The sequence below is a fragment of the Ictidomys tridecemlineatus genome, chromosome 3, assembly GCF_052094955.1.
Source record: "Ictidomys tridecemlineatus isolate mIctTri1 chromosome 3, mIctTri1.hap1, whole genome shotgun sequence".
Classification (NCBI taxonomy): Eukaryota; Metazoa; Chordata; class Mammalia; order Rodentia; family Sciuridae; genus Ictidomys; species Ictidomys tridecemlineatus.
Genome location: NC_135479.1, coordinates 50,520,355 through 50,533,259, shown reverse-complemented (window position 1 = coordinate 50,533,259; position 12,905 = coordinate 50,520,355). Strand labels below are relative to the sequence as shown.

Genomic DNA, 12,905 nt, shown 5'->3' with positions numbered 1-12,905 from the left:
CAACTGGAGGAAAAAGGAGGTGGAAGAGCATAAGGTGGACTTGCTGAGAGACCTGCTTGCTTCTGGTGAAATCCTCACTCCCTTTCTCATTTCTGCAGGGCTCAGCTCACTGAGCCTCCCTCCACTGACGGCCAGGTCATTCCTGCTTGCTCCAGGACCCCAGCCTGGCTGGCCCACTCCCTGCCTCCCTGGAATAAACTGCTTGGAGTCCACCCCAACTCTCCCTGTTTAGAGTATGCCCTGAACAGCAGCAGTGTGTGAGGGCCTTCTGAGCTTGGTGTTCTGTGACCCACTTATTTTTGTCACAGGTACTGAGCTACTAACTTGCACAGGAAATACAGTGGTTTACAAGGTAGATGTGCTTTCCAGGGGTGGAATAGGCAATTTTAAAAGAAGTAAAGGATTATTTCAATTGATGGTTACCACATTTTATTGGGTAATTTCATTATTGACTCATGTTCAATACTGGAGATTATTGAACCCAGGGCCTCACACATGCTCTGCCAGTGCTCTGCCACACCATTGAGCTACACACACCCACATTCCTTTTTGTTTAATTTTGGGACAAGGTCTGCTAAATTGCCCAGGCTGGACTCCAACTGGGATCCTACTCTCTCAGCCCCTCAAGAAGGTGGGACACAGTATGCACCACCACACCTAGTTTCCTAGCACCTTTTCATCTCAGCCATTCTTTCTGGCTCTTCCTTGCAGAATCCTAGTGATGTCACTGAAAACCTTCCTGAAAAATTCTTCCAAATCCCACAGTAAATATTTCTTCAGAGATCTATCTCTCTCAGTCTTTGGGGTGACATGTTCTCCCCTTGTTTGGAAGAAAAATTTCAGAACTCCTATAATGTTTTGAAGTATTATATTATTTTATCCATACAGAGTTGCATAAAAATAATTTAATGAGTACTTGTGGAACACACACACACACACACACACACAGTTTTCTTGTCCTCAAAAGAAGTAATTTCTTGGGCTGGGGGTATGGCTCAGTGGGAGGGTTCTTGCAAAGTATGCAAAAGAGCTTATATTCAAGGACTCTTGTCCTCAAAGAAGTACCATCCTGCCAGGTGCGGTGGTGAAAGTCCATAATTCTAGCAATTTGGGAGAGAGGCTGAGGCAGGAGAGTTGCAAGTTTGAGACCAAATTCAACAACTTAGCAAGACCTAAGCAACATAGCAAGACCCTATCTCAAAATAAAAAATGGAATGAGGATATGGCTCAGTAGTTAAACAGCCCTAGGCTCAATCTGAAGAAGAAGAAGAAGAAGAAGGAGAAGGAGAAGGAGAAGGAGAAGGAGAAGGAGAAGGAGAAGAAGAAGAAGAAGAAGAAGAAGAAGAAGAAGAAGAAGAAGAAGAAGAAGAAGAAGAAGAAGAAGAAGCAGCTCAAGCTCTCAGACTCAGTAGAGATCAACTTGAAGACAAATATGTGGCCTGCTCATGGCCTGCTCATGGCCTGCTCTAAGTCCATGAAGACCAAGGGCTGAATCCCCTCTTCAGGTCTACATTGGGAAGGCCCACTATTCAGGACAGGACAGTGGCTCTAGTAGCTCAACATTATTTCTAGTCATCCTGCTCTACCTCTCATCATGTTCACCTCCCACCCATTCACCCCAGGACCCACATTCCCCATCTCGGCTTCCCAGTCCTCATGCTCCTTCCTCCTGCACTCTTCCTGAATGGCACCTCTCTATGCAATATTCTTGTGGCACCTTCTGATCATTTGTGGTTTCTGTTGCCTCATGGCTTTTTCTACTGCCTTCTTCATACATTTATCAGTTTGGAAACTTCCACATCTCTAATGTCTCTCTCAGGTTATCTGAGAGACATATTTCCCATGAATGAAGATCCAGGTAGTTGCAGAGTGATCAAGCAGACAGGGTACCTCTGTTCAGCAGGGGTCTCACCTTCAGCCATCTCCTAAGTCTCTGGCTACATGCTTTCCTGCCTTGGATCAGCTACGTTTATCACTCAGTCAGCTGTGGCCTGCATAATAGAGTTTGTGCTGGGCAGCTATTTCTGTGTAAGGAAAACTCCCACACATCTTAATAGCATACAAACATAAGCATTTATTTCATTTATCTGTGCATGTATTTGGTTGGAGATGGGCTGATATGGGTTGGGATCCAACCTGGACCTTTTCCTTGCATCTTGCACCTTTTTTTATCAGTGGGTTAACTCAGACATGTTCTTCTCATGGCCATGATAGTGGCAAATGGCAACACACAACATCTCCTGAGGCCTAGACTCAGAACCAGTATCTTATTAATTATGCCCACTTTATTTTCTGCCAATCTGGTGGGAGGTGTATTCTACCTCTTACTGAATGGGGAGGTGGTGGAGGAACAAGTAAATTGCTTAGCAAAGGACATGTTTACGGGGAAGATTGAGCACTTGCAATGAGCAATTCCATTTTTACTACAGATCATATGGTCATATGGCTCCAGGCATGATGAAACCCCTCAAAGGAGGTTATGGAATGAGAGTCTGAGGTTTCTCAGGGAGACACAAGTTAAAAGACACTGTTTGCAATATTTCAAAGTAACCACTAGGCTGGGGATGTACCTCACTAGTAAAGCACTTATCTCACCCTAGTTCAATCCCCAGCACAACACAACACACACACACACACACACACACACATACACACTCGATAATAATAAACAAAAATAACTGCTATTTAGATTTAAAATAAGCCTTCTAGGGTCTGGGGTTGTGGCTCAGTGGCAAAGTGCTTGCCTTGTACATGTGAGGCACTGGGTTCAATCCTTAGCACCATGTAAATATAAATAAACAAAATAAAGATACTGTGTCCCTCTATAATTAAAAAAAAATTAAACTTCCTTAAAAATTAAAATAAAAAATAAAATAGGTCTTCTAATAGGGGAATGCAAAATTTTTGAAGAAAAAGGACAGTAGATATCAGAAGCAGCGTTTTAAAATATTTTAAAAGCATTAAACAAGTCAACAGAAGCAAAACCCAACATCAGTTACCACAGTGGTTGCCTGTGAGTCAGAGGTAACCTGTTGGGCAGTTCAAAGTATTTTCTTTGTTCAGGTGTCCTCTCATTCTAGAGGTCAATTCTTTATAGCTTTTTCTTCATCCAGTTCTCTATCTTATAAACAGCAAGAATTCCACTGAAATTCTTGCATTCAGTTTTAGTGGTAAGATTTCTCCACAATCCATGTCTCTCTATTGTTTCAAGTGGGCCTTTGGGAGAAGCTATATCAGTAGTTCCCAACTGGCTCCCACTTTCTGTGTGGTACCACTTTTTATTGCAAGCACTGTGGGGGTCCTGCGGTACTTAGTGCTATCTCATCTCTTCCATGGGCACTACCACATCACACATGGGTGTGGGCTAATTCTTCAGGGGCTGCACAATAAGCTGGGTCTCAGCTCTTTCTGCCTGACAATAAGCTGGGTCTCAGCCCTCAACTGTGAATCCTGGTATGTCTACCACAGGTCCTAATGAAGCCAGAGTTTAATACATTATCTCTGTATCAAAAACTATTCTTTATATTGTAGCTGACAGAAACACAATTCAAACCAATTCACATTATCCAAAGATTCTGATTTGGGCTGGAGTTGTAACTCAGTGAAAGAGGGCTTTCCTAGCATATGTGAGGCATTGGGTTTGATTCTCACCACCATATACAAATAAATAAAAATAAATGTCCATCAATAACTAAAAAAATGTTTTTTAAAATAGGTTCCGAGTTTCATATGTGAATAAACCACCAATGTAACTCCACATCATGTACAACCACAAAAATGCAAAGTTATACTCTATGTACAATATGTCAAATTATACTCTACCATCACATAAAACTAAAAAGAAGATATTTAAAAGTAAAGAAAAAATGTTTCCAAGGAGTGCAGAGTGTGGTGGGGCATGCCAGTAATCCCAGCATCTCAGGAAGTTGAGATGAGAGGATTGTGAGTTCCAAGTCAGTCTCAGCAATTGAGGGAGGCCCTAAGCAACTCAGCGAGACCCTATGAATAAATAAAATATAAAAAAAGGACTAAAGATGTGTCTCAGTGGTTAAGAGACCTTGGGTTCAGTCCCTAATAATAAAAAAAAATGTTCCAAGGAGTGATCAGCCTCCAGGCATGGCTGAATCTGCCAATTCAAATGATGTTGTCATACCTCACTCTATCTCTAAATGGTTGTTTCCTCTGGATTAACTTCCTGCTCTAACAGGAAGGACCTTCCTCAAGGTGAAACAGGTCACAAGCAACCTCATCACCTAAAAATAAAAAAAAACAGAATTTCCTTGACCTTCAGATGGTGAACAAAAACAAGAACACAAATAAAAAAATTTTAAAAATAGGTTCTTCATGGAACTGGCTTGGATTGTAAAAGTATGGCTGAATCAAATGTTGAGGCCTGAGGATGGTATGTTCTAACAACTCAGGCCTCAGTCTCAATTCTACCTTGAGAAACATGTAGTAGTCTCAAAAGGAGAGAGGATCAATAAACAAATATTAATGAGATTAAATGAAGCCAGACTCTGTGGCATATGCCTGTAATAAGAGTGCATGGGAGGCTGAGGCAGGAGGATCATTACTTAAAAACCAGCCTCAGGAACTTAGCAAGGTCTTAGCAACTCAGTGAGACCCTGTCTCTAAACAAAAGTCAAAATAAAAGGCTGGGGTTGTACCTCATTTGATAAGTGCCACTGTGTTCAATGCTCAGTACAAAAAAAATTTTTTTTAAAGAATTTGAAATAAAAACACAGCTGAAGCCTGCTATCATCTTTTTTCATTTCTTTCTGGGAGGAACTCTCTATGTGTGACAAATGGAAATGATAAGCCCACTGTACACCTCCTTGTGCTACCTAGTGTAACAAACATTCCCCCTGTCCTAAGGAACCCTTACAACCAGTTCAAGAGGCAAGTGGTACCCCTCTACCCTTTACAGAGATGAGGCAGTTGTGACCTAGAGACATACAATGGCTTGGCTGAGTCCTCAACAGGTAAGGAATTGAAGAGGGATGATGGAGAGGTGTGTGCAGAAAAAGAGACGAAGAAGACATTGGCACCAGTGTGTGACTAGCTCCCCCACCACATCATGGCACATCCACCCCCTCTCCTCACCAGCTGCAGCTGGTGATAGGGCCTCCCCTTATCATTCTGATCCTGCCAGTTTCTACCACAGCTTTTCTCTGACCTGTACTCACATTTCAGCCTGTGTTCCTCTGTGGCCAGGAACACTTTCATTTTATTTCAGGCTCACTTTCATTCACTGTCTCACCATGAACCCAAGGAAGTGTGCCCGCTGGGTGGGCCTCTCCCTAATATCTCTCTCCCTAGTGTGCATCGTGGCCAATGCCCTCCTATTGGTGCCTGATGGGAAGACCTGGAGCAGTGACCAACTCAGCTTGCAAGTCCTGCTCATGCCTGGCTTCATCGGCGGGGGATTGATGGTGAGGAGTCTATAGAGCACAGGCCAGTGACCAGGGTATGGGCACCACTGAAAAGGATTGTGAATGGGAAGGGAGGGGAGATGAAAAGGACCGCGCTCCAGAGGGTTGGCAAGGGCTTGGTGGGGAGTAGGAATGTACAAGTTGCTCCCCCTATAAACTCAGCACTCTGGAGACATCCCTGGAGGAGCACCCAAGGACCTGAGTTGAATATCTAAGGGAAGGGGAAGGCAGGGAGGGGAGGCTCAAGTCTCTAAAGAGCTTCCTTTATGAGTCAACGCTTGTCCCACCTGATCCTCCCTGCCCATGCAGCTCAGCAGATGTTGGGGACCCCTCACTACAAGGGTCCAAGCAGAAGGAGCAGCTGGCTGTGTGGGAGGTTATCAGGGAAGAGTAATAATAAGCATAGGGAGGTACAGCAAAAGGTCTGGATCCAGGCAGTAATGTCACCCATCAGTCACTCTACCTCTCAGCTCAGTGTTGCCCCTCCCTCCTCCTCTTCCACTCACTCTCAGCCCACATTGTGGATGCCCACTCTATGCTGGGTGCTAAGAACAAACTCAAAAACAGGTCAGTCAGGCAGAGAAGTTGCCCCACAGCTTCCTGGAGATGAGGATCTGCTGGAAGAAGTGGAGGAAGATGGGACAAAGATTTTCTGTATCTCCTCCTCCTCTCTTTCCCTGTTTAGGGGAAGTTTTAGATGGTCAACCTAGTGTCATATTTGTGTGGGGCAAAGTTGAGAGATCTACCCAGCAGAGTTTCCCTCTTTTCTGGAGGTTTTTTTTTTTTTTTAATCAACTCATTCCTATAAGCACAGTGTGAGAGTTGTAGTTGTTTCAAACCTCAGTGGATTGAAGAGATCCCTCTGGTTCTTGTGTGGAAATGGATAGTCAGACCTTGCCAGCCACAGGTGCACAGAGATGAGGTTAATATCATGGAGGGAAGACATTACCTTCATATAGCCCAGTGGCCATGGTGATGGAAAAAATGAGGAGATTTGAGCTATAAACAGTGTTGCCTTCTGAATTTATGGTGTCTTCTCTTTTCATGAAGATAATTAGATGGCAGGAAAGAGGACAGGGAAGCTTACAACACAAAAGGAAACAAATACTTTGACCAAAAGTAAAATTCTCAAGGAGGTGGGTGATTGGAAATTTGTAAATGTGGTGTGGGTGTGTAACTCAGTGGTAGAGCACTTGCCTTGCATGGCAAGACCCTGGATTAGATCTCCACCAAAACAACACACACATACACTAGTAAATCCAGAAGGCTATTCTAGGTATCTCTGGATCCTGAATCCTCCCAATATGTGACCTCACCAGAGAGGGTAAACAGTGGGGTCAGCATTGGCCCTGAATCTGCCCTGACTCAGGAGGAGAGCGAGAGTGCTCGTGGAAATTTGGTTCCACTCATCAGGTGCTTCTCTGAGGTTGCTGGGGATGATATAAAAGAACTAAAATGCTCAGCCCCTTCCCTAAAGAACAAATCGCTGCCTTGTATGGTGTATGCCAGACAAGACCAACAGGGAGGGAAAGATCAAAACAGCTGTGGAATTCCAGGGATGGGAGATGAACAAAGAACCTGGCCTGGGCTATGAAGACAAAGACAAGGCTGGAGGCAGAGTGAGGAGCCTCAAAGGATTAAGAAACCCTCCTCACAGTAGACTCGGTGGCACATACCTGTATTCCTAGTGGATCAGGAGACTGAGACCGGAGGATCACAAGTTCAAATCCAGCCTCAGAAACTTAAGAAGGCCATAAGCAACTCATTGAGACCCTGTGTCTAAATACAAATACAAAAAAGAGCTGTGGGGCTGGGGATGTGGCTCAAGCAGTAGCACGCTCATCTGGCATTCATGAGGCCTGGGTTCAACCCTCAGCACCACATACAAACAAAGATGTTGTGTCCGCCCATAACTAAAAAATAAATATTAAAAAAAATATCTCTCTCCCTCATGTGCGCTCTCTCTCTCTCTCTCTCTCTCTCTCTCTCTCTCTCTCTCTCTCTCTCTCTCTAAAAAAAAAATTTGTGGATGTGGCTCAGTGGTTAAGTGCTCTTGGGTTCTTTGGTACCCAGTACCAAAACAATACAAAAAAGAAAAAGAAAATCCTTCTCACCCCCCACCCCTACCAACAATTGAACCCAGCCACATTTTCCCACTGAGCTACAACCTCAGTCCTTTATTTTTTATTTTGAGATAGGCTGCTCTTGAACTTGCATCCTCCTGCTCCAATCTCCTGGATCTCTGGGCTCACAGGTGTGCCCTATCCCACTTTGGCAACACCAAAGTTAATCTGGTGGAGGCATGTATGATGAAGTGTGGGGTGCCATGAGCAAGAGCTAAGAGGACTGACTAGGGAGGCTAAGAACGTCTTCCTCATGGAATGTGATTAGGAATTGAATGGGAGAAGAAGGAGAAAGGACTGATAGATTCAGGAGCATTGAAACAAAAGTCAAGAAGACTTGAGTTTGGCAAGGTGCAAAAAGGTTTAAGTTTTCCAGCCTAAGTGACCTCGTGGATTATATTTTTCAATTAAAAGGATGAGGAAATCAAAGGGAGATGAATTTGGAAAATATTTGATGTAACTTCAGATACAGGCTGAATCTGAGCTATAACCAAGAAATTTGAGTGAACACATCCTTCGGGCAGTTAGATTTGGTTCTCTAGGCATGTGCAGGTAACTATTGTCAGGGGAATAACTGATTCCCTGGCAGGAGTGATCTTCCTGAGGGAAAAGTCACAGGAAAAAAAAAGTTCAGGGGCTAGATCTTAGGAAATCCCACACTCCACGTCACAGCATTTGTGAGCATACTCGAGCATATCCTAGCTCACCAGACCTCCCAATACCACTACCTCTTCCCACTACTGAAGGCATTTATAGCTAAGGAGCATTTACTCTAAAACAGTCTTGATACGGGGCCCACCAGTTTCCATTAAATCCTAAGAACAACTCTATGAAGTACGTTTTATAAACCAATTTTACCTAGGACAAACTGAGACCCAGAGAAACCAATTAGTTCATTGAGTGAAGTCGTGTGGTCCTGACCTTCAACCAGGCCTCCTGATTCCCAATCAGAAAGGCACCTACAATGTACCAAGGTTTATGGGGAATGTTTAATATTGAACCCAATACTCAAGGAAGCTAAAATATGGACAGAGATAAGGTAGGCACATAAATAATGATAAAGTAAGGTAGGGCCCAGCCACACTCCAGGAGAGGTAGAAGTAAGGTCTTCTTCCTATAGTCCAAAGGGCTGAGGACATCATAGGCAACTTGCAGAGGAGGTGAAGACTTTGAGGATATGGGTTTGGTGCTGGGTTCACAGTATTACAATGACTCTTGTCTCACAGGTTCTGTGTCCGGGAATCACTGTGGTTCTGGCGGCAAGTGGACATCCCAAATGGGTGAGCACCAAATTGAAAAGAGATTCGGCAGGGCATGGTACATACCCCTGTGATCCCAGTCACTCAGGAGGTTGAAGCAGGAGCTTCTCAAGTTCAAGGGCATCCTCAGCAATTTAGGGGATCCTCTCTCATTAATAAGAAATCAAAAGAGCTGTGGATCCCATCCTGGGTTAAATCCCCAGTGAGCCTCCACCCCACAGAAAAGAAAGCAAGAGATTGAGGATTTGGTCTCTAAACTAGTCTCTCCCAGAGCCACAGCAGACTCTACAGAATCCCTAACACCACGAGTCTCTACTGGCCCTTAGTTTTGCTTAACTCCAAGCCCCGGAGATATAGGAAAATGTATTTTCAAGCGCAGTTTCGGGAAGGCTTCCCCAGGCCCCCAAATCTCTATTTAACCTGGCTCCAGAGGAGCTTGGCCAGGTGGGGGGACAGAACTAGGCGCGGTGGGGCCATGAGTGGGAAGGGGGCGGCCCTATTCAGCCCACCTTGCACACCCGGTCCAGATTCTGCGTTCCTTCTCCTTCTCGGCCTTGGGAATGCTTGGTGCCATCTACTGCCTCTTCGTCTCAGCAGCTGGACTCCGGATGGGACCCAAGTGCTCCAAGAATGCCAAGTGGGCCTACCACTTACAAGAAAGCTCGTAAGGCTTAGCCTGGAACATGACCCCCATTCTCCGCATCTTGGTGTTCTCATGCCCTTCCCACGGAGGGCGGGGAAACTGGGTGTCACGTTCCTTCACAGGGGTCTAACTAACTCCTTGAAAATCCCATTCTGCCTGTGTAGGGGACTGAGGGTGGAGTAGGGCACCACATTAACTCTTCTCACTTGACCCTTCCTGTCCACAGAGGGACTTACTTGAGCAACCGTGAGTCCTGGAACTTGTGTGAAAAGCCACCCAATGTGGTGCCCTGGAATATGACGCTCTTCTCGTTGCTGATGGTTGCCTCATGCCTGGAGATCTTGCTGTGTAGCATACACCTGGTGAACCCTATAATTTTACCCTTTGTCTGAAAGCACATGAAAGTCAATATGAAAAGGAAAAGGAAACTGGCGAGACCAATGTTTTATTCAGCACCAGAAGGGCACATCTTCAGGGTAAAAATGGTGACCCATCATCAGGAGGGACTGGGTTTTATAGGGTTTAGACAAACCGTGTCATGGGAGGAGTTAGTTTGGGCAGGCCCTTTTGGTGGGCGCGGCCAGGTCATGGGAGGGGGTTAAGTTGGCGCGGGAGGACAGATAGGTAAACTTACCCTTCATTCCAGGCTCTGAAAGGGGATAATGAGTTGGGATGCAATGTCCTCATATCTGGCTACTTCTTGCTAGAAAGGGCTCAGTAGAGGATCCCATGTCAGAGATCTGGAAGAGGATAAGGAGGTGGGGGGTATTTTAGGCTCCTACATTGCCCTGGTGATTGTGGCTTGAGGTGGGGTGAGTAGAAGGAGGGAACTTACACATATTTGTGGGTGATTCCTTCCTCATGGGGCTCAGGAGTGTCACGTTGTGAGTGAAGAAGAATGACTTTTGCATGTACGTGGGAGGTGGTCTCGGTTAGACAAGTCACTTTGTCCAGAAGTTTTAAAAGCAGGGGAAAAGTTTATTATAAGAACAATGAGTATTACAGTAGTTAAAAGAGGGAGAAGCCAGGAAGTCCACTGTTTTAGGAACAGGTAGTTCTTGCCTCTATTGTTCCAATCTGTCCTGTATTTATCTAACTTTATTCCTTATCAGTCCTGAATGATTGACACAGAAGCAACATACTTCCAGAGGAAGAAGCAGAGACAATCTCATTTGGCAGTAGAGAAATCTAGGCCCTGATGATTCTACAGGATGTTAGATGGCAGGGAATATAATTGATTTTGTAAATTCAGTACCAATTCAACGACCTGTTGGATATCTTAAATAACCTGTGCTTACAATTTTTGTAGTAGTGAATAAAGGTTTCTAATCCCAGTGCTCCTGTGTCAATTTTGGCAGATTTTCTATTGCCCTATGAGTAAGGGAATAAACTGAAGGGTTTTCTTGTGTCTGGTGTGTGCCATTATCAGGGTAGGCAAACTATTGGTTGTTAGTTTAAATGTCAATTCGAGGAGTAAGGAAGACAAAGGTACAGAGGCCAGTCCAAGTTTTCATAGGCAGGGGTAAATATGAGCCTCACAAAGGAAAAAAAATGCCTCAGAATTTGGGAGGCACCAGGGCTGTGGGGGCTGACACAAGTATACATGTTAAGTTCTAGTAAAATAGCTGTTGTTTTATGTTTTAAATTCCCATACATGGCTGTACCTTGTTTATCATTTTTTCTAGGTGTTCAAGACCAAGCTGGTCAAATTGACCTTGTTCCTGTCTATTGTTAATAGTCAGCTGAGTCCACTCAGAGAGTCACTCTTGGAAGCTTGTGAGCAACCTCTTAGCTCTATTAGTGCCATCTGCAGGATAGGACAAGGATCTTCCTGATCATTTAACTTCTCTTGGAAGCATCAGGGATGTCTCCCTTTTCTAATGATCCTCCTCTTTTGCAGCATGTGCACTGGTCAGCTTTTTGTTCTCCAGAGTCTCAGTGATCCCCCTGATCAGGGGGTCATGTGACCCAGAGTTACAAAGCTCTTAGAGAAGTTCTCTTACTCCCTAGGTTCAAGCTGACTCAGAGGGCAAGAGCCAAATATTTATTGGCTATGTTTCTTTCTTGGCCCTTTTACTTTTTAAAATTTAATCTCCAAGCCTTGGTCTTAAACATCCAAGGAAGCCAATCTCATCAGTCTTAAGAAAGAGTCCTGGGTGTTTACTTTAATGTCTATAAATTTACAGTCATTTACCCCTACCATTTAATTGGGGTCCATATTAGTACTGGAAGTTAGCCTTACATCCTATCTATAGATGATGGCCTATTATCTCAAAATAATTTAGGTTGTTATATTGAAAGATGTATTTCTATAAGGCACTAACAGATGACATTTTAAAGTTGACAAAGAAAACACAAAAATAAAATTAACTAGAGTAAAAACATATTGAGTTTGTATAATAACTAGGAAGTAAGAACCATAATTTTCATAGTCTTAACCTTAGTTAAATATTATATCTCCTGTTTACCATAGTAATCTTTATAACAAAAATTTTTCCTTTGAACATACCTTTAAATAAACTTAAGTGTGAAATTATCTTAACAAGGAGTACAGTAAGAGGCAGAGTCTTAACTCAGGTGAAGTGAGACAAATCTTGGGTAGGTTGTTTTATTTCTGAAGCTGATCTTTGTCTCTTAAATATCATTTTACAAAGTTTACATGAATTTTTTCCTGAGTTTATATGATGAATGTTAGCTAACACATTTCACAATATTAATCTTTAAACAGATCAGGCTCATTGTCTTTTAAAAACAGATTTAAATTTCTACCCTAATTGTAAAAAGTAATATAAAATTTTATATATATATATATATATATATATATATATATATATATATACACACACACACATATGTATATATGCATATATACATATATGTGTATATATACATATTTATATCTTATTGATAGCAGATCCAGTCACGGAACATTAAATTACATAAATAAATCCCCAGTAAAATTTGCGTTTTTTTTTTAATATTTAAGTCTAAAATTACCATTACTTTAATTTGGAGAAAAAAGAAAAAAACGAGTCCTGGGGGGAAAATGAGACAGCCATTATTTACTCTAGTAAAGCAGGATGCAATTTACTTTTTGGCTCAGATTAGTCAGTTCAGATATTGAAAGAATAGAGAGAGCTCTGAAATATCTGGGTAAATATTCTCAGGTAAAAAAGACAAGTGGCTTGGATTTAAAGTGGTGCATTATCCCCCCTCTGGTCCCAAGTTCTGTAAGGTGGACAGGCCTCCACCATTTACATTTCAATGTAAGCCTTGGGGAGATCTGGCAGAAACCCAGGGAATCTGCTGTTTGAGTGGCACATCATGCCTAGAGTATTTAAACGTTTTTTATTCCCCAGTTGGTAATCAGGCCAAGTTTGAAGCAAAAAATTATTCGGCATCTCCTTTATCTCAACTGTTATTAGATCATCCCCTACTATCATTTTTG

At 43.1% G+C, this 12,905-nt stretch overlaps 1 protein-coding gene across 1 annotated transcript; it reads left to right on the top strand.

The window, feature by feature from the left end:
- The first annotated feature begins 5,261 nt into the window (after positions 1–5,261).
- On the top strand, positions 5,262–10,643 carry LOC144375810 (transmembrane 4 L6 family member 5-like). The gene is made up of 4 exons (XM_078041269.1): positions 5,262–5,432; positions 8,782–8,818; positions 9,295–9,478; positions 9,684–10,643. Exons 1-4 carry the CDS (start codon positions 5,262–5,264, stop codon positions 9,847–9,849), a joined length of 558 nt encoding a protein of 185 aa, XP_077897395.1. The 3' UTR covers positions 9,850–10,643.
- Positions 10,644–12,905: the final 2,262 nt, after the last annotated feature.